Source organism: Sinocyclocheilus grahami, unplaced genomic scaffold (assembly GCF_001515645.1).
Source record: "Sinocyclocheilus grahami isolate Dianchi unplaced genomic scaffold, SAMN03320097.WGS_v1.1 scaffold26.1, whole genome shotgun sequence".
Taxonomy (NCBI): Eukaryota; Metazoa; Chordata; class Actinopteri; order Cypriniformes; family Cyprinidae; genus Sinocyclocheilus; species Sinocyclocheilus grahami.
The window spans coordinates 1,762,690-1,785,637 of record NW_015505205.1 but is presented as its reverse complement, the minus strand read 5'-3'; the positions used below and the strand labels follow the sequence as shown (position 1 = coordinate 1,785,637).

Below are 22,948 nucleotides of genomic sequence, written 5' to 3'. Positions count from 1 at the left end.
GCATGTAGGGTAAGTATACACACAGTAATACACAATACAATTATTTTATTATTTTATATGGCTTTAAGTGTAAAATAATATATATATATATATATATATATATATATGTGTATGTGTATACACACACACACAAATAATACATTTAAAGTCTTGAAATAATAGCTTACTTAAAATCTAAACATGCTGTATGTTTGTTTACACATTTTATTATTACTTCTACATTTCATAAATATAAAGTAATGGAGTATTAATATTTATATATTGTGTATGTGAATATAAATTATTTTTACATTTAAAATAATAGCATAGTTAGAATCAAAATAATATCAGTGTGTTTGCAAATCATATATAAATAAAAAAATTACTATAACATTTACGGTTACATTTTCTAGCTGAGCGCTAATAATGCACAAAATTGCTTAAGATTTAGTTTTTTGTTGTTTTAAATTCATTTGTCATTTAAAACAACTTTTAAAACATGCTCTTTGTATTGACAAAATAATTTTATTATCAAGGATGATTTGTTGACCGAATTCTTGAATTTTTGATTATATTGGAAAAATCTCCTAGTTCTGTATTAAAATTGTGAGGAGTCTCCATATTGTATTTTATTTATTTATATATATTTTTTAATGCAATTTGAATTTTATGAATTTTTTTGATTGTACCTACAGAGTGTGTGTTTTAAGGGTGTTTTAGTGTGTGGTGCGTTCAGTCCAGCACTAGCAGCATGTCAGGAGCACTCCAGGCCCTCAGAGAGATATTGAGAGTGCTCTCTGGACATGCAGAGCTTTTTACCAAACTGTTTGTCTCATAAATAAAGTATGGGTCTTCATTAGCAGAGGACACCCACTTTAAAGCTGCCTGAACCAGAGGCACGCCGGCCTGAAGAGAGCCTGGAGTACAGTAGGAGGGAGCAAATCAGCCAATTTAAAGGCATTTAAATCAGAGATGTCCCAGAGCCCACAAGCGTTAAATAAACCCTAATCAAAGAAATGCCCGGCTGTTTATTAAAGCCAAGGAAGTGGGCAAAAGATGTTTTGTATGGAGGAAAATAAAATACCTAGGGGGTGTAATTCTGTTATTTGCAGTCACATTTGGGATTGTTGAAGAATGGTTAGTTGTATTTTTTTCTAAGAAAACAATTTAATCTCAGACAGTTGACCTCAAAATCTATTAATTAATCAAAATTTATTTTAACGGAGTGTCCGATATAAACAAACGAGCTGCGGGAATGGGGTCCGTAAGGAGCAGAGCGGTGGCCTTTGAATACGCAGCAGCCACTGTGGCAGCGGATCGATGGGGCAAAATGAAACCAGCTCATTAGGGATTGATTTCAGCAGTGTTTAGATAAGCAGAGTGGGTCGGGGCCTGGCCCCTGGGGCCCTCACCAGGGCCCAAAGTTCACGCAGAGCCAGGTAGAGAGCGTCTCCGCAGGCCATCATCTTTATTAGCACCCAGATAAGCTGATTAGGCCTTGTCAATCAAAGGTGCCAATGACTCAATCGAGAGGCCCTTCTTTTCTTTCTCTCTCTCTCCTTCCTTTTTTTGTGATAAATCATTGAAGCGACCAACAAAGCAGTAGCCATGGCGGCTAAGCTAAGCAGCCCTGCAGTTGTCACCAAGGCAGACGATGCAAGGACCCTGTGATGATGTGACGACTGTATTAAAGCGTACATCAATTTGTTTTGAGAGCGGTTAGATTTTTTTCTGCAGTGGTATTAAAAGAGCATTCAAGGGGGGAGAGTAGTTATTGTTGTCGCAGGCTTTACAGAGAAGCCGAGAGTGCCCCCGATAGAAATAAATAACAAAATAAATGATCGAATGAAGAAAGAAATAAATATGTTTTGTAAACATGAAGAAACGCTGCTCCTTTTGAGCGTGAGCACTGCTTTAAGACGTGCTGTGTCAGTCCATGGGTGTCAGAGCGTCCCAGTAACAGACACGCGATTGTCTCCGTCTCTCCGTTTCACTGCCTCTAGCTCTCTTTCTTTCTCCTCCATGTTATCATTCTTTCATTTTCTTTCCTTCATCCCTCTCCTCCACACTTTCTGGTTGTTTTCTACCATTTTATAAAACTGATAACTTGGTTCTTTGAATGGAATTCCTTTTTTTTTAACTGTCATTTCTCTGTGTTTGCCATGGCCTTTTCTTCTTAAGCACTTTAAAAAATTTTGATGATTATTATTATTATTCAGTATAATTTAATAACAATAGTAATAAAATTAAATATGTCAACATTAAAGTGAGTGCATTCAATAAAAGTTGTTTTTGTTTTAAATATTTTTTAGTGATCTCTTAAATAAAAGAATATAATATTTAGTTATATGTGACCCTGCCATGTGAAAACCCAGCTAAAGTCATTTTTTGTGTGATTTACTGTTTTCTACATAAAATCATCTTTCATAAAGATGTAGAACATTCTGTGAAAATACAACCTTTATATCTTTAATATTGACTGAGTAAGGCCATGTCAAAGATTGAAATCATAGTGAAATTAATGGTTGAAATCAAACTTTGATGCTTCTCATAATTAGATTTTGAGACTTTAGCCTGGATTTCACAGACAGGGTCACATATAATTTAAAGCGATGTCAATAATAATAATAGCAATAATAGTAACTAAATAAAAATTTAAAATGAAATTGAAACGCATTCAATAATGTCATTTTTTAAATAATTATTTTAATAACCTAAAGAATATATTTAGTTTTATAATCTAAAATATTGTAGTAGTAGTTTTAATAATAATAATAATGATAATAATGATGGTGATACTAATAATAGTAAATTAAAAATTGAAATTGAATACATTCATTAATGTACTGTATAGTTGCTGTCATTGTTAAAAATATTTGAATAGTCTCTTCAACTAAAGTCATATATTTAGAAATAATAATGATAATAATACATTTATAGCTGTTTTTTGCTGGTTAATTTTTTTTTATCACACAATTCAATTTACTGTACAAAACCTCCTCTGTAATTAATTGTTTCATAGCCTTTCATTATTTATTTCAGCTTAGCTGTTCCAGTTGATTTCCTTCATTGTATAGTCGTGTTTAAAATTTCAGCACATCGCTACTGTTCTCTCTTTAATGAGGACAATTTGGTGAAGTGGATTTCCTCGAGGTATAGCATACCAAATAACTTTGGTTTTTGTAGTTTGCTGAAATCTGAATGCTGTATTGTGTTTCAAAAAGAATATGCCGTTATTTGATAATTGTTTGATTCACGGAGCAGAGCCACAAGGGTTAAATATTTCAATAGCAGAGTTTGCAGATATGCAGAAAGGAGAACTTAGCTCGAGTGGATTTCTAAAGACAATGGTGGGTTTTTGTGTTGTAATGAGGGCATTTTCTCATTGATAATGTATGATTTATTTTTTTTTTGACTACAACTTGCCTGTACTTCAGAAGTTTGAATTTAGAGCTTTTTAAATATGAATACACAATGTAAATCTCTCGTAAAACATTGATTCAAAGAAATATGTATATAAGTGATAGGATGTGTGCGTGAGCGTAATATAAGGTTTTCGACTCTGTAAATCTAGCTACGGGTGAGCTGTTTATCGTGAAACCCCCCGGCGGATGAAAGGCGATGTAATAATGATTTTTTTTCTCTCCTAATCGGGCCTTGTCAGCGAGGCGTCTTATCGTGGAGAGGAAAATGACACCGATACTATCGAAGAGCCCAGAGTCCAAGTTTGTGTTGCTCCCCCCCAATCACGCCGGACCCGGCCTCGCCGTATCTAGCGCCACCACAAACGGCAAGCGCCGCTTTTTTCATCTGGACTTCAAAAACGGTCCCCGTCATTAAAATTGCACCCGCGTTCGGCTGCAGGGATCAGCCGCTCCGGAGCGAAAATGGGATGTGGGAGAGGAGGCTCGCTAAATGTGCTAATTCTGTCCTCACATGTTTACGGCTTAATTTTAATCGGTTTGAGCGAGGGAGGAGGAGGGCGGGGGAGAGGCTGAAAAAAAGCCTCACATTGCAATAAATCGCCATTATCTTTGACACCGAAGGACTCAGCTGTTCCAAGGATTTTGGGGTCTGTGAGCAACAGTATTATATGGGGACACACAAAAGTGTTTACGCTTGAATTGCGGTGGCCGAGGTGCACTCACTGATTTCAGCGTGTCTAGACAAAGGGCCAAACTTTCACAATGGTGAAACCCGCAAACAGGCTCTTAATGCAAGAGCTGAATCAACAAACTTGACTAGCCGGTGTGTTTGTGTTCGCATCTTTATGTCTCTGGGATTGCCAATAGAGAGTGCAGGTGTCAACTTGTTGATATATTCCAATCGGTATTACGATATTTGCTCATGTTAAGTGCGATCATTGACTGTTGAGTCGCCTAACGCAGTTTGAGAGGTTTTTCCTTTGGGGTGATGGGGAGCAGATCCGTTTTTCTAGATAAACTATTGAGTGACAGATTGAGAGGTAAGCTTGCCACTTGCATCTTTTGAATGAGTCTCTCCAGTAACACTTGGCACCAGCTAGATGCATCAAAATCTCCAGGATTCTCAGGACTGAGTTCAAACTAAAGTATGAGAAGAGCAGAATTTATAAAAAAGCTGAATTTGTGGGATTGAAGCCCAGGAAAGAGTAAAACATACACTGAATATGTATGATGATGATAATGTTTTTGTCATTGTGTTTGCTGAGAAGAAATTCATTAAATATTTAAGAGGCAATTCCATAACATAAAACTTATGGTCATAACATAAATAAAACTTATGGGAAAACTTGCGTATTATTAAATATGTAAATGCATATTGCTTAATTATATAATATTTTTTATGAAATTAAACTATTTTTATATATATTTTATTTTAAATTATTATTACTATTATTATTATTATACAAGTACATGGTTGTGTTTAATATGAACTACTTAACAGTATGCATGTTATAAATATTACTTAGTTCTATAATATTTGTAATAAATTGATATTAATATTTAATTTATTTTAAGTTGTATTATTATTATTTATTATTTTTGTTGTTGTTATTATATTAAGTGCATTAATTTGTATTGCTGTCTTTATTTACTACGTTACAGTATCCATGTTATGCATATTACTTAATTCTATATATAATAAAATGTATATTAATATATACATTTTATCTTAGTTAGGTAGTATTATTGCTATAATAATAGTTATATTGATTACATTAGTATTGCTGTATTTACTATGTACTACATTAGAGTATTCATGTTATACATTTTACTTAATTTTATAATATGTTTAGTAAAATGTACATAAATATTTAATGCTTATTTATTATTATTATTATTATTATTACATAATTACATTAATTGCGTCATTAGTATATCTGTATTTACTACATTAGTGTATCAAATAAATGTTACACATATTACTTAATTCTATAATATTTTAATAATATTTATATAAATATATAATGCTTATATAATAAATATATAATTTACTTATTATTGGTATTATAAAAATTACATATTAATTACATAGTAATTACGTTAATTGCATATTAGTATTTCTGTATTTACTATTTACTACATTAGTGTATCCATGTAATGCATATTACTTAATCCTATTGTATTTGCAATAAAATTAATTTAAATATACAATGCTTATTTTAGTTATTATTATTTTAATAATTACATGTGCTTCATTAGTCTTGCTGTATTCAATTACTTGACTACTTAAATGCACAATTACAGCACTATAATGTAAAATGTGACCAGTTTTATTTTATTATTGGCTTATTTTATTTCCTCATAATTTGTTTGTAACATGAATGGCCTAAAATGTTTTTGAAGTAACTTGGCAGAAACATGGAGAGAGAGAGAGAGAGAGAGAGAAAGAGACAGAAAGTAATCTGATCATATGTGTCTGTTTATATCAGACGCACACAAACGGTCTTTCATTGACCTTTGGTTGACGGAGAGAGTGAAAGAGGGCACTCGAGCTGGATAGCGTTAAATAAAACTGTTTTGGAAGGAAATGGAAGACAAAAGCGAATACCCAGGACCCCCATGGGCGCTTCCTCATCAGCCGCTTTAAAGAGCTGGCACATATGAGGCACTGCAATATCAAAAAGCAGAGAGAAAAAGTGAAATGAAGTAAAAGGAAAAAGTGGAGAGGGGGGAAGAGAGAGTGGCAGTACCTTCTCACTGCGGAATGAGGATCATAAACGGTAATTGTGTGATGGGAGTGACACGCTGATGACAGCAGATTGATGGCAGTTGAAAAGCGAGCGTAATTCACTAAGGAGTCGCAGAGAGTTGGGTGGCTGAGATTAAGAGAGGAAACTAGTCAGACTGAGCTCTGAAAACACAGGCGGAGTGGGTACAGAAGGGCAGCGGTTTAGGCTTTACTTGTGCTTCCAGTCTTGTTTGTTCTCGCTGTATTTATGTCTCTCGGTGCATTGGACCGGAAACGGTCCTACTCAGAGTACCGCATTATAATGAAAATATCTGCTGCTTTTGTAGATAATATACTTTCTAACCCTGAAAAATATTTTGACTATGCTAAATATTAGATTTTAGTCATTATAGTAAAAATGTCATGATGTTTAGATGCAGAAATAGATTTTATGGCAAAAATTAAGTGTCTATCAAAGCTAAAAACTCACATTAAAGACTTTTGTTTAAAAAATATTGAAACAAACAAACAAACAAATAAATAATGTTAAATAAATAAGCTTTGTATTGTAATGTTAATTTAACTTATTGAATATCTTATTTATTAAAAAATGTTGTTATAATGTAATGTAATTGAATGTAATTTAAAATATAACTTATAATTATAGCATTCCATTCATTGTGTGTGTGTGTGTGTGTGTATATATATATATATATATATGTGTGTGTGTGTGTGTGTGTGTATATACATAATAAAAATAGGCTCTTTATAATTTTAATTTAACTTATAGAATATGTAATTTAGTTAAAATTTTTTAATTTATTATAGTGGTATTTATTGAATATAATTTGTATTTAAATATAATATAAAATGTAATTTATTATAATTATTATTGTGGTTGCTATATTTATGATCAGTGAAAAACATATATATAAAAAGCACTCCATTGTGTTGTGGTAATTAAATCTTTATAGCAACAGTCTGACTCCTATTTGAAAAAGAAAGAAAGAAATATATAGTTTATTTTATTTGTATTTTTTATTTTATAGCAACAATCTGATTCAAAATTAAAATCTGGTTTTATTTTAATAATAAACTGTTATTTTATTATAATTATTGTCACATTTGATATATTTTTCCCTAGAGGAAAATAATCAAATATTATATAACATTTTGAAACATTTTGGTCAAACATCTTTTTTAATATTGAGCAACAGTGTATTTTTCTGTCACTGCTGTTCAATCTTAAAACAAGTCAGTCTTACTTTTTATTAACAACTTAATAGCTGTTAACGACAATACTGGCTTCATCATCATAAGTTTGAACAGCTGCTGGACCTGCTTTGTTATGGATAGTTAACCCAGCACAGATAATCTTATTTGTTTTCAGATTAAATATGGCTCAATGTGCGACGCTTAGCATATCTCAACACTGACCACCCCACAGTTTGCAGCACATATAAAAAAGGCCATCATTAGCGCTGTCCGTCTGTCCCTCTGCGGCTGCTTGTGTCACACCGTCCCTCAAAGTGGCTTCCTCATCGGTGGGCCGCGGCCGCGGGCTCAGGACGCCCACTGAACATGAAACACATCGCCCGATCTGTCAGCTGGGGGCTCCATCTGTCAGTCAGTGGGACAGCTTCACTTTTATCTGGGGAGGGAGCCGGGCAAATAAGATGGGGGGGCTCCCACGTACCCCATTTTGCGTTGTGCAGGAAACCCTGCTGCCATCGTCCTGACATATTTAATAATAGTTTCCAAGACTATTATTGAAGCAGACCCTTTTTAAAAGGCGATATCGCTGCCACCTAGGGTGCTCAGTGTATTTAATTACTGTACACTTCTGATTACTTCATTTTGGGATTAGAATAATTGCTTTTTTTTCTATAGAAACTATATAGATCTTTATTATGCCTCAAAACTCACTAACAAGACTTGTCTTTTGCAGTTTGACTGTCACATAAATGAATCTCCCTTTTGATAAAAAATTATAATAGGCAGGAAAGTGGAGGTTGCAATCTACACTTTGGCAGATAGGCTGCGCCCTTGAGCCACTGTAAAAAGGATGGGCTCAAAGAATCGTCTCCACACTGGGGGACAAGAGGCCTCCACCACTCAGCTCTCTCCGAGTCTTTGGATGTTTCTCCTGGTGCTGAAAGTTCCTGAAAAGATAAGCTTTGCTTACAACTCTAGGAGCTCATTTGAGTTTTATTTATTTAGCACCGTGTTTTTATGTGTGTGTGTGTGTGTGTGTGTGTGTGTTTGAGAACGAGAGCAGGAGAGAACGAGTGTGTTTGTGTGCAGTGCTGAATCCCTGCTGAGAGCATCAGTATTTTCAGATCTGTGTGTAGGGGCGATACTGAACATCAGCAGCATGATATTTCAGCTAGTATTATTCACCCCTTACAAAGAGCCTGCTGGATTTGTCACATCACCTCTGATGATACTCTATGAAATTTTTCACAATCATTTGTACATTTTTCCAACCCTCTTTTTTTTGTCACTGTGTCCATATTTGATACTGAATGTTTAGATTGGGATACAATATAGTCAGGGTTAATTTACTTTGAGTTTTTGCCTGTGAGCAAATGATTTGTAGTCTTAGTGTTGTGCTTAAGTGGTTTGGTGCCTTGACTCCAAGTCAAAATCATAATCGTATTGTAAATAGGATCAAGGGAAATCATTTTGTGTTGTAGGAAGCTTTTAGAAAGATAGGCTGTGTAATATAGATCGTTCAAGTACTGCATTAACCTCTAAATGTTTTTTTTTTAAAAAGCTTATGAACACATGTTGAATTCAAGTTGATCTAATTAGAGAAGGTATGGTTCAATATTACTGTAGGAATGTAATTCGTAGCAGCTGAGAAATGACTTCTGAACATTTGTGCATCATCTTAATCACTTCACTCTTAACGCTTTTAAATCAGAGATGGATATTGTTGTAATTCTTCCTTTTGTTAGATGTCTTTATACAGTTATTTAGCTAATTTAATTAATTAATAAAAAAAAAAAAGTTATTTGGGTTGTGTAAAAATTTCTTTAGCAGGTAGATCCATTTAGGTTTTTCATTTAAATGTCTTGAAATGCTTGCAATGAGTTTGTATAAAATGCTGTTTTGTAATGGACATGAAAGACTGAAAAAGAGAAGTCATTGAGTCCCGTCATTGCATTTACAATTTTACATGGTGCAATTCCATTGGAAATTGTTTCCAAGAGAAATGTAAGGCAGAAAGAGAAGTCATTGAGTCCCGTCATTGCATTTACAATTTTACATGGTGCAATTCCATTGGAAATTGTTTCCAAGAGAAATGTAAGGCAGAAAGAGAAGTCATTGAGTCCCGTCATTGCATTTCCATTTTTACGTGGTGTACTGCCACTGGCAATTGTTTCCAAGAGAAATGTAAGGCAGAACTGGAGGATTTACATGTAGAAAACAAGTAATTGTTATATGTTTTGAGAATGATTATAATTGGAAGAAAGGAACCTCTTTCATCAATTCAACTCTAATTTAATTAACACAACAAATCTATCTATCTATCTATCTATCTAGCTATCTAGCTATCTATCAATTTATTGTATGAAAAATATTATAAGAAATTATAATATATAAATATCTAGAGTTCATTTTGATTTAATTTAATTTTAGTTGCCAATTAGTTCAGTTTTATTTCTTATTTTTGTATTTTTTGAAGCTCATTTTCATGCATATGTAAAATGTTTCTTTATTTATTATTTATTATTTTTTTTTCGTTATTTTACCTCTGATTTAAAAGAAGTCAGATGATTTCTTATTTGATTTTTTAAAATTCTATTTAGAATTTTATATATAGATACATTATCAATTTTCTAAACTAATTTCATTATAATTTTTTTAATTAAACATTTTCATATTTTTATTTAGGTGGGAGATTTTAAAGTTGTTCTTATAGTATAGGTTTTTGTTCAGTGTTCAGCGAACTTGTTTTCATCAACAAACCCATAAGGTCGAGTTGCCTTGCATAACCGCATTGACCATGGTGAGGTGATTTCTGAAAAATCTCACACGAAACACCCAGAGCCATCTGCTGCGGCATACTCATTTCGATTACACATGAAAAAACGCAATCCCAAGTCCTCAGCCTGCCAGAGTTTGCCAGCTTCTTTTCATGATTGACTCGGTAAGATAAAAATAGTCAGGAAAGAAGTCTAGAGGTGGCCAAATGACAGACAAATAAAGTATTATTTGTGTGTGTTGTATCATAAAATCATCTCAGAATATTCCCAGGATTCTTATTACGTCAACAAATGCACTCTTAGACCAATGCTTTCAGTGCCACCTATGCTTCTGAAAACAATTAACTAAATTATGTCCTAAAGTGAGAGAAAGACAAGAGAGACATAAAGAAAACGTGATCAATTTGGAGTGGCTTTAGCATCCTGGGCCACCTGGATTTATTTGGGCCAACACCACTCTTTCCGTCTGGGCCCTGCCTGTCCAGGAGGACTACGGTGAACAGAAGCTACCTCTTGACAACTCACACCTGATCACCACGTTTATCCCAGACTCTCTTCCTCTCTTCCATTCTGTCTATATCTCGCTCGCCCTCCTTTAACATCCCCCTTCCCAGCGGTCCTGCCCTGTCCTACTTAACTCCGGCCCATCCTGCCCTTTGATTTGAGCTACTTAGACAAGCCACAGATCATCTGCACACTTCACACACTCTGTTTCTCTCACATCCTCTCATGTTTACGGGGATATGTTTCACAAACGGATATTAAGTGAACAGTTACACATGCAGTCCAGCTTAGATTAGTTACGATACACAGTGCATTCAGATTAGTCACTTTTTTAGATGTTTTTATGTTGCTTTAATTCTTAATAACATTATTGTTAAAATTGAGACTGTGTGTAGCAGGTGCTGCGTTCTTATAACATTGTTTGATTAGGAAGAATTCTTTAAAGGACGCCACATGAAAAGATGGTGCATTGGTACATAAGCATACCATCTGTTTTACTTTTGTAAGCTCCAAAGGCATAGTAAAGCATATTTTTGTAAAGTCTGATAAAGGAAGAAAGAAATAATCTGCTGCTTCTCTATTATGTGAAAGGTATCTAACAGCTGACTTGTCTTCCGTCTGGAAATATCCCTAGGCCTTCAGTCCAAGTGTTAACTGTAAGTGATCCAAATTGAGAGTAGCATACAGGGACTCATTGCTCTGTTGATTACTTGTGCAGTCTAACAGCTCTGTAATGGTTCAGTTCATGCTGTTCTTGTTACAAGGAAAGCGTCTCCTTGCTCAATTTACTAAGCACCCGTAGCCTTTCTTTATTTCATGTAAAGTAACAGAACATTCTTATGGAGCCGTTTGAAGAGCTTGTAGCCACTTTATTGCAATTTATGAACCTTTGTGAAGCTGTTTGAAGGAGTTATATTATGGAGCCTTTTGAAGCTTGCGGAGTCATTTAGGTGAGTAATTTAGATAAATCATCTTATATGGAGTTAAATTTTTAGAGCCGTCTTATAGAAACTTTTGAAGCTAGTGGGAGTCATCTCAGGGAGTCATCATATGAAGCCATTTGAAGCTTGTGAAATCATCTTAGTTCATCTTGGTGAATCATCAAATGTGGAGTCATTTGAAGCATGGAGTCGTCTTAGGGAATCATCATATGGAGTCATTTAGCAAGATATTTGAAGCTTATAAACTTATCTTAGTGAGTCATTTTGATGAGTCAACTTAGTGAGTCATTCTGTATGGAGTCTTTTGAAGCTTGTGGAGGCATCTTACATGGAGTGACTTTATGGAGTCATCTAAAGCTTGTGCTGGAGTCATCTTAGGGAGTCATTTTGATGAGTTAACTTGTCTGGAGTCAGTTGAAGCTTTTGGAGGCATTTTATAGAGTCAGTAATGCAGTAATGTAAGGTTTGTGGAGCCATCTTAGGGAGTCATTTTGATGAGTCAGCTTGGTGAGTCATTCTGTATGGAGTCTTTTGAAGTTTGTGGAGGCATTTTACATGGAGTGAGCTTATGGAGTCATCTAAAGCTGACTGGAGTCATTTTAGGGAGTCATTTTGATGAGTTCAAGGATTAGTTCACTTTCAAATGAAAATTTCCTGATAATTTACTCACCCCCATGTCATCCAAGATGTTTATGTCTTTCTTTCTTCAGTCGAAAAGAAATTAAGGTTTTTGATGAAAACATTCCAGGATCATTCTCCTAATAGTGGACTTCAACTGCTACCAAACGGTTGAAGGTCAAAATTACAGTTTCAGTGCAGCTTCAAAGAGCTTTACAAGATACCAGACGCGGAGTAAGGGTTTTATCTAGCGAAACATTTTAATCTAGCGTCAAATCTAGCGTTATTTTCTAAAAAAAAAAAAAAGTATATGCTTTATAAACAAAAATGCGCACGTTGCGCTGCTCTGCGATGCGTGTCCATCATTTTGATGAGTCATCTTGGTGAGTCATCTTATGGAGTCATTTGAAACTTGTGGAGTCATCTTAGGGACTCATCTTAGGAAGCGTCTTACAAAAGCTATTTGAAGCTTGTTCAATTAGTTATGAAGTCATTTGAATCTTATAGAATCTTTTGAAGCCTGTGGAGTCATCTTAAATGGAGTCATTATATACTTATATAATAAAAACATCTCTGCATACTCCTGATTAGTTTCTTTAATCTAGCGTCAAATCTAGCGTTATTTTCTAAAAAAAAAAAAAAAAAAAAGTATATGCTTTATAAACAAAAATGCGCACGTTGCACTGCTCTGCGATGCGTGTCCATCATTTTGATGAGTCATCTTGGTGAGTCATCTTATGGAGTCATCTTAGGGACTCATCTTAGGAAGCGTCTTACAAAAGCTATTTGAAGCTTGTTCAATTAGTTATGAAGTCATTTGAATCTTATAGAATCTTTTGAAGCCTGTGGAGTCATCTTAAATGGAGTCATTATATACTTATATAATAAAAACATCTCTGCATACTCCTGATTAGTTTCTAGATTAGTTATTAAAAATGGGAAATAATGGCGTAATTATTTCCATCTCTTTGTGCTATGGTCCGAGAACAATATCATTGATTTGATCCTGCGTGTGAAAATAACCATGGCTTTTTTGTGAAGGAGACACGAGAGGGGCTAACTAATTTCTCCGTCAAGCTAATACAGCGTTAGTGTGGTTTTAAGATGGCTGCTGTGGTAATTAGTGAATTGCTTTGAGTGGGCCAGGCTGGGCTGAGAGTGGGTAAGAGATGAAAAAGAGGGCAGAAAGGCTGTCTGTTTCATACTCTGATGGAGGTTATATTTTCTGTGACAACTGGACCACAGTAATCAAAATGTGTTAATAATCCCTTCAAAGGGATGGCGCGGCATCAGTGGGGCCTCAATGAGTCTGAATCCCCTTGTTAGCAGCAGAGCTGGATGCTCCACCCTCCCCAACCTGAATCAGCCGCAATTACAAACACTGCCGCACATGAGAGAACCCCGCTATTGTCAACACATGAGCAGAGATACATGATGAGACATTAATATGCATACACATAAGCAAACACACAAACACTTTTTGATATGTCAGTTGTATGGTCAACATGAAATCCAAATTGATATAGTGATGCATATGCTTCTGTTCGGTTCAAATATTTTAATGGCCAAATTACATGAAAAACCCATGAATTCTGAAGAGAAAATATGAATGAAAGAGCTCAGCAGAGACGGCGTACTCCCATGAAGCATTGTGAATGATGTAATTGATTCAGACTCTCAAAACTTGTATGTGTGAACATTTGAGGTTGGTAAAATTTTAAAAAATCTTTCTGAAGGAAGTGCTCACTAAAGCTGGCTGCACACTTGACGATTTTCAAATCTTAACCGATTTTAAAACCATGGGAGACCACAGACATGAAGACAGTTTCAACTGATTTTTAGCCTTATATTCCTTTGAACGCGCACTAGACGATTCGACCAGACCGTGAGACCACACACTTGTCGATTGTAGGAACGATTTCACAGTGACACGTGATCCCATATTCTAAAAAAGTATATGGGTGATGTATTCTGCTTTCGTGGCATTTTTGTGGCTGCCAAGTTTGCGGCTATCATGCCAGAGGCAGCCCAATCAAGAGTCCTAAATATCAAACATGTTTGATATTTACAATTTGAGTTCGGGGATATTTTGTCTCGATCGGGAGCATTTAGATAATCATAATGACACCACACAATAGAGGATTTTTTTGGACAAAAAATGCTTGCGACAAGCTGCGAATTGGGTCCCCCCCCGATCGTTAGGGGGTGCAAATCAGGCTTAAAATCGACCTTAAAGTCCTCTAATGTGTGGCCAGCTCAAGGCTGCAAAAATACAGTAAAAACATTAATATTGTGGAATATTTTTACGAATTTAAAATAACTGTTTTCTATTTTAATATATTTATAGTGTAATTTATTCCTGTAATCGCAAAGCTGAATTTTCAGCAATTTTGCATTGTTACATGATGCTTCAGAAATCAGTCTAATTTGCTGATTCGGTGCTCAGTAATAGTTCTTATTATTATAAATGTATTATAAATTCATTAAAAAAAAGAATTTTCTCAGGATTATTTGATGAATAGAAAAAAGTTCAAAAGAACAACATTTATTTGAAATACAATTTTCTGTAATTATAAATGTATTTGTATTCCCACTTTTGATCAATTTAATGCATCCTAGCTGAATAATTAATTTTTTACTCCATTATGCCATTCACAATGCAGTAGTTCTTCACAATCGCCTACAAACTCTCATTCAGGTTATGAAGTGCCTGGTTTTCACATCCAATCAATTCCCAATAGATAAAATCAAGTCTCGCTTTACATACTTGAATGTCGTTTCTTGGAAATATGTCATATTATCGAGGTAATATGACAGAGGACTGTGCAAGGAAATGTTTATACACATCTACACATTAACAGGTAAAAACTAACATCCTGCCTGCCCGGTTGCTGACATATTATGTTGATCCGACCGCCCACAGATGACCCTAATATCCAAAGGTTGTTCTTTCAGCTCCAGTGATCACTGCATATTGTTACTCTCACCATCAGAATCCTCTTATTTGCCGTTTGGGTTTTCTTGATCAGGAGTGATAGTCTATTTACTTTATCACTCCAGAGTGAGCTGTGTATAAACAACCCACGTAAGCCAAGCCAGGCTCACGGATCAGGGAAACATGTTCAGTAAACATCACGACAGATTTGAGAGTGCGTAAGACTGACCTGTGGACATAATACTTTAATCTCATCAAATAGAGCCTTTTCCTAACATGGTCCCCATTCCCCCCAAAGTCTCAAATCAGGAGTTCACGAGAGCAGTCATAGAGCTCAACAGTAGTCGGGTAATAAACGTCACTCACTAAGCCCTGTGAACGCAGCTCTCTCTCTAGCTTTCTTCTGCTCTCTCTCCCTCTCTGTCAAACTTGCCATTATGCAGCCCATTAGCTGAAAGACTAGGTAGAGACCTAAGGTGGCCCTGAGGGTTGAAAACCGAGTAGAAGCTTCCAGTCACATCACATCCAGCGCGATGCAAACACCTGTCTATCTGCTCACATGCTCTGCAAATCAGCCTCAGCACAGCAGCCCCATCTGATTGATGAGTGTCTTTGTTGTGCTTGAAGTTGCGAGGTGCTTTTCCAAAGCTAATTAAAACAGAGCGCCGTTTTCTGCAGTCGAGCGCCTGCCTTTGTGAGTTTAGTTAAGGTGAGTTGGAGGCTGGAGGTGAGCCTGTTAAATATACATGGGTGCAGGTGAAAGGCCACGTCGGATCTGACCTTGGATCAGCTCTGCAGTCCTCTCCAGGGACCTCTGTGTCTGCTGCACAGGGCAGGACAGGAGATACTCAATAATGTAAAAGATGTGTTCAATTAAGACCTGTCCTCTATGCCACCATGTTCTTAAAGTCGATGAAACGACCCATTTTACTTCCATAACGTGACATTTCTGAGTGAAATGTATTGGGCGGGCCTTGATTTCATCACCAAATTGGTTATATCAACCAATTTCACAGATTTTTATTCGGTTGATGTTGGGTAGTTTATTGCGTGTACTCATTTTCCTTGTTTATGACCTTTTTTCATCTAATGCTCACTTAATCTTAACAACATGATTTATTAACACCATTAAATGTCATTTTTAGCAAACGTCAAAAAGTTTTTTTTTTGCATAGTTATGTATAATGTTATTTTAATGTAAAGTGATACATAAATTCATGTGTAGTTTGTAGTTATTTATTTATTTATTTATTAAATATCAGTTATTTATTATTGCTTTCATTATTGCCCAATTTTCAAGATGTTATGTATATTGGAGCCTAAATTTACTTGAAGTAGTGTTTAGTGTTAATTAAAAAAATGTATATAATAATTTTTCGTTGTAATATTTTGTTTTACTTTACATTTATTTTGACAAAATGGAATATCATTTGAATTTTGGCCATTTATTGTTATCATGCATTTATCAAGGCACTCAATGTATAATAGAGCCTGAATTCACAGTTGTTTTTAGTCTTTTAATTTTAATGTTATTTATTTTATACTAATTTATTTTTGTAATTAATATTTAGTTTAATTTTACATCTATATGGACACAATGCTATTGAATTTTAATATCGGCCATTTATCAGTGCTTTCCTAATTCTTCCATACACTCTTAAAAATAAAGGTGCTTCACGATGCCATAGAAGAACCTTTTTGTCTAAATGGTTCCATAAATAAACTTTAACATCTGAAGAACCTTCACAAAAGGTTCTTTGTGGTGAAATAAGGTTCTTCAGATTACAAAAAGGTAAGAAAGAGAAGGTTCTTTAAAGAACCTTTGACTGAATGGTTCTTTGTGGAACCAAAAATGGTTCTTCTATGGCATCGCTGTGAAGAACCTTTTGAAGCACCTTTATTTTTAAGAGTGTACCAGAGTTTGCAGTTTAACGACTTCCCTACTCTAAAATGCAGTCCCTCATTGGTTGAAACTTAAGCATGCTTGGTGACATCAGCAGAAAGGGACATTTTAAAGAGGTTGAGCAAATTATTATATTTTGATGTTTTAATAAAACTAAGACATTTTTTTCTTCTTTACGTTGACTTTTAAGATTATCGTCCTTCTCTTCATATCAGTAGAGTGTAAGTTTTGGGGGTTTTAGTTCTCTTTTATGTTCGTGATCACGTCCAGGCTGGTACACAGCAGGTTGTGTGTGTTTGTATGTTTACCGTGCATCCATGCGGCGCTCCGTGCAAGACTAACGCCTCACTCGGTCCCTCTGAAAGTTGGCTTGAAGCACTGGACTCATTGACTTTCTAATGATCACTGGTCAGCCCGCACGAGTGCCAGGGGTTTAGCCCATCCGCACTACTCAGATATCGACTGAACACTCGGCTCCCTCTTTACGCTTCGGCCTGCCGGCTCTATGTCAAAATCCATTACCGCGGCTTCCACACCGCACTCAGACAAGAAAAGAGAGAGACGGATGGAGTTTTTAGTTTTCTCCTCCTCTTATCCTCCTCGTTGGCCTTTCTTCTGGATCCACCTCCTCTGCTTTTTTCAGAGAGTGAGGGTAACCCCTGGCAGAAGATCATCCAGTAACGCAGTAGCGGATGACATATCGATCGACTTCCCGTTTGGGCAGAGCAGAGCGCTAGGCCTTCCTCTGTTCCCGGTCCCACACATTTCCACTAGGATGGCTCTCACTAGCTCCCTGACCCCACCGTTCTCTATTGTCGATGTAGATTTTCTTCTCACGCAATTCCGCCTTTTTCATTTTCATGTTTCCCACATAGTAGCGAGAGAGTCTGCAGTTGATGTCTCTGAAGACGTTCGTAGTAGACTTTTATGAAAATTATTTACTTCCTGCCAGATCTTTGCATCATGTGCCACGTGCAGATTCGAGGCCGTTGGAGCTTAACCTCGTGATACGGTGTAGAGGAATCACGCCTCTGGGAGGTGCTAGGCCTCACTGTTATACTCCAGGGAGGCTGGTTGTGGCTAAAGCTAAGCTAAGGTCTCCAGAGAGGGCTGTCGAGGAGGCGCAGACGCGAGGTGTGTTTGTGACAAATGTCAGTGTGATTTCCTCCGTCTTTCTCGGCTCTGAATGACACGACTAATTTTTTTTTGTTATTTATTTCAATAATGGGCCAAGAGACGGCAAGGAATAACAAAATGACAACCAACTTAAAAGCACCCGAGGGCACATGCCAACACATCACTACAGTGACACCTTCCTCCTCCTCTCATGACGGCTTCTGTCTCGACAGGTACCACACACACACACATACGCAGTGTTGCCCAAACCCTCAGGCCCTTGAGATGGCGGGAGGGGGGGGGGGCATGATTGTGTTTCTATGTTATCTGTGATCTCTGCTTACTAGACAAGCAGGACCCAAAGCTAAACCCAATCAGTGCTTGTTGAGAAGTGTGTGTGTCTCACAACGAGAGAGTTTGCCAAGGACACGGCGCACAGCCAGGGGCTGCAACGGTGCGATGATAACTTTTGGACAGGATAACCCATTTGCGAAGACCAAAGATAGGAAATGCGAGTGCTCAGTGGCGTAAATGTCAAAATTTGAGGCGTCAGATCCTCATCTGTTAATTAAAATGATAACGATCAACAGGAGGAGTATCATTTCCTTTTGGTGATGTTATTCTTCTTGAAATGTATATATTTTGCATTGGAAGATGAAGTACTGTATAATGGTGCCCAGATTCACTTGTAGCATTTAAAAGGATTGGTTTTAGGTTTTAATGTATTATTTGTATTATTTTTAATATTATTTTTTAATATTCTACTTTTTAAACATTTAGTTTTATGTTTAATTTATTTGGAGAATATATTATAGGATATGTATTATTTTTGGTTGTCTTATTTTTTATTTATTTGCACAAAATAATATAGCATTTTAAATATTTTGTTTTATCTTTATTTTGAATTAATTTGAATTGTATTTGGTTTTATTTACATTTTTTGGTCAATTCTGTATAGAAATTTTAATTATTTTGTTTTAATTTATTTTGATAAATTTAATTGCTACAGTACACTATTTTTTCTAAATTTTAATTATTTTTTTTATTTATTTGGATAAAATAGTATAGCCTTTTATAAATCTTTTTATTTTATTTTATTTGGATAAAGTAGTATAGACCTTTTATTATTAAAAAAAATAAAAATAATTTTGGCCAAAATTTTAACATCAGTTCATCCCTAATTTAATCCATTAAATTGTGGGTGTTCCAGAGTTTTAATTATTATTATTAATTATTCAATTTTAAATATTTTGTTTTAATTTATTTTGGTAAAATAGTATCCTGTAATTTAATTTTTCAATTACATTTTTTATTTATTTGGATAGATTAGTATAGCCTTTTATAAATATTTGTATTTTATTTTGAAAAATTAGTATAGACCTTTTATTATTTTAAAAAAATAAATACAAATAATTTTGGCCAAAATTTTAACATCAGTTCATCCCTAATTTAATCCATTAAATTGTGGGTGTTCCAGAGTTTGACCACTCCCCTACTCAAGCATTGCCGACTCCCATTAGTTGAAACTTAAGAAAGCTTGCTGACATGAGTCAATAAGAAAAGTTGTTTTAGAGGTGGAACAAATGATTGCATTTCGATGAAACATTACAGACAGACATTTTTTTTTTCTTTAGAATAACATCCGGCAATGATGTTATTGATAACGATCGTTAGAAGCAATATAATTTCTTATTGGTGATGTTATTCCCCTTGCGTGTATATATTTTGCAGTGAAAGTAGGAGATGAATATACATTCCCAAAATGTCAGTCCCCCCAAAGCCAGACATTAATGCCAAAACTCAAAAAAAGTCTTTGTTTAGTATTCTCAAAGGTGGATCAGGGGCCAGATGGGTAACGCATTGTGACAGAGGTGATGTCTAAATTAATCATTCATGCTCTCTCACATGGCTGTGTGCTAAAATATTAATGGTGGAATAAATTTGATTCGGGGCCTGTGATTAGAGGGGTGCCCAGCACCAGCATGTTTATTTATGCCCTAGAGAACAGCTGCAAGGGTCACACTCATCCTTCTACCGTACATATACCTCAGTCCAACGCATATATATACATACATCTGGCTATGTACATGTGTGTACGGATATGTGTGTGTGTGAAGTGGGAGGCTCTGATATGTATTATACATTATAGAGCTGATCATCATGGAGATGCTTGGTATGAATAATGTCAAAGATGTTTTATTTGTTGTAGGGGTCTTTGTGTGAATTCACGGTAGCTGTAGTCCTCCCACCACTAGGTGGTGACATTTTATTCTCTCTAAGGATGAAGATGGAGGTGTCTAAACCAAGCGGCAACCTCCCCCTCTCTCTCTCTCTCTCATGAAGCCAACAAGGAAGTGACTTAAACTGTAATTCGTCAACTGGCCGCAAGAGGCTGGCTGCAAAAGGGAGTCAGTCCCATAGACTCCCCATGTTAAAATGCCCAACTTTACAGCAGAAAAAAACGTTTACAGCCTGGTTCAAAAAATGATTTTGGTCTATATAGCTAATTATATAGGGGGTGAATTTTTCTATAACTCATCCGTTTAAATTATATTAAGCCTTAAAGTTCTGCATAATTAATTGTGACAGAGGTGATGTCTAAATTAATCATTCATGCTCTCTCACATGGCTGTGTGCTAAAATATTAATGGTGGAATAAATTTGATTCGGGGCCTGTGATTAGAGGGGTGCCCAGCACCAGCATGTTTATTTATGCCCTAGAGAACAGCTGCAAGGGTCACACTCATCCTTCTACCGTACATATACCTCAGTCCAACGCATATATATACATACATCTGGCTATGTACATGTGTGTACGGATATGTGTGTGTGTGAAGTGGGAGGCTCTGATATGTATTATACATTATAGAGCTGATCATCATGGAGATGCTTGGTATGAATAATGTCAAAGATGTTTTATTTGTTGTAGGGGTCTTTGTGTGAATTCACGGTAGCTGTAGTCCTCCCACCACTAGGTGGTGACATTTTATTCTCTCTAAGGATGAAGATGGAGGTGTCTAAACCAAGCGGCAACCTCCCCCTCTCTCTCTCTCTCTCATGAAGCCAACAAGGAAGTGACTTAAACTGTAATTCGTCAACTGGCCGCAAGAGGCTGGCTGCAAAAGGGAGTCAGTCCCATAGACTCCCCATGTTAAAATGCCCAACTTTACAGCAGAAAAAAACGTTTACAGCCTGGTTCAAAAAATGATTTTGGTCTATATAGCTAATTATATAGGGGGTGAATTTTTCTATAACTCATCCGTTTAAATTATATTAAGCCTTAAAGTTCTGCATAATTAAGGGCGTGGCCACTTGAGTGACAGGTGGATTGCCGCTGCTGTCGCGCTAGGTGGGCGTGGCTTCAGCAACGTGCTCCCGCCTCTTTGCCCATTTTCGATATCCGGGAGTGACGCGCGGTAACACGCTGCCAAGATGGTGACGGCCGACTCCGCCCAATTTTGAGCTTCAAAAACGCTCTTCGGAAATCTACGGGTGACGTCATGGACACTATGTCCATGTTTTTATACAGTCTATGGTCTAAACATACAGGTAGTAGGTCTGTATCTGCGATGAGCCCTGTTGGCATTTTTGACAAAATCATGGACATGAACTTCAGAATTGAGTGTAAAATGTGTGTAAGAGAAATATTATGTTTCATGGAATAATGTACATTAATCGTTCCATTTAAAAGTAACCTGTATAAAGTACGTTTTTATTATTTGTTGACTTTAAGTAGTTCTGAGTAAAGTTTAGTTAGTTAAACTAGACAACAGTTCTTAAAAACTTTGATTGCACACAATGAAATTGAAGGTGTGCCAATTTACAATTTCAAGTTGAAATATAGTTAATCCATTTGTGTTGGGACTATAATGTATTTATTTTAACCTTACAGTATGTTTTGTATTCTATGTAATCTAGTATTGTACAAGATTGAAATATTTATCTAACTTTATTCAGCTATGTACTTTAATTTAGTTCTGTAAATAAAATGAAATTAAATCAAAGTATGCTTTTTTTAGTTGAATAATTAATTTATTACTCTATTAAATTAAAATATACACTATCATTCAAATGTTTGGGGCTGATTTGGGAAAGGATTTTTTTGTGTTTTTGAAAAGAATTAAAATTGCTTACCAAGGCTGCATTTATTTGATAAAAATACAGTGAAAACCGTAATATTGTGGAATATTATTACAATTTAAAATTATTTAAAAATACATTTATTTCAATATAATTTATTCCTGTAATGGCACAGATTAATGTTCAGCAGCCATTACTCAGTATTTTGGATATGTCAGAAATCATTCTAATATGCTGATTTGGCACCCAGGAAACATTTTCAGTGTTATCAATGTTGAATTAATTAATGTTAATATTGGGCTGCTTTTTGTGGAAACTGTGGTACTTTTTTTCAGGATGCTTTAAAATAGAATTTTAGAATTTTGTGGAATCATTTTACTCATTTCATTTTGTTGAGCATTTTTATTTTTTGAGTGCAAATATTCCAGTCACTCAGTTGACGTGGAGCCATAACAGTTTTTATTTTATAATTACTATGCAGTTTTTGTTAGTTTCACATAAGTATGCTATGTCACACTACTGCTGAAACTACTTGACATGTTACGTCAACTATGCTCATTTTTTTTCTTTAAGTGATATTGTGTATGTGGTGTGTATGAGTACAGTATTTCAGAGTGTGTTTATTAAGCGTCTGGTGTGGTTATGTTGGAGACAGGGCGTGGAGTGAGTGAGTGAATGAATGAATGATGTGTGTAGTGTTTGTGTCCCAGAGGCACTTGCTGTAATG

The 22,948-nt window shown here is 35.6% G+C and overlaps 1 protein-coding gene across 4 annotated transcripts in view; it reads left to right on the top strand.

Annotated features, from left to right (window-relative positions):
* Positions 1–22,948, top strand: part of vti1a (vesicle transport through interaction with t-SNAREs 1A) — a 149,277-nt gene that overhangs the window by 33,530 nt on the left and 92,799 nt on the right. The window contains exons 6-7 of one of the 4 annotated variants that reach the window (XM_016251784.1): positions 18,260–18,374; positions 18,554–18,658. The exons of 2 other annotated variants lie outside the window; for them this stretch is intronic. In XM_016251784.1, coding sequence (XP_016107270.1) covers positions 18,260–18,374; positions 18,554–18,623 — 185 coding nt within the window. In that variant the 3' untranslated portion in view covers positions 18,624–18,658. Of the gene's footprint in view, positions 1–18,259; positions 18,375–18,553; positions 18,659–22,948 lie in introns of those variants that run through there. One more of the 4 variants, XM_016251791.1, reaches the window with a different exon arrangement.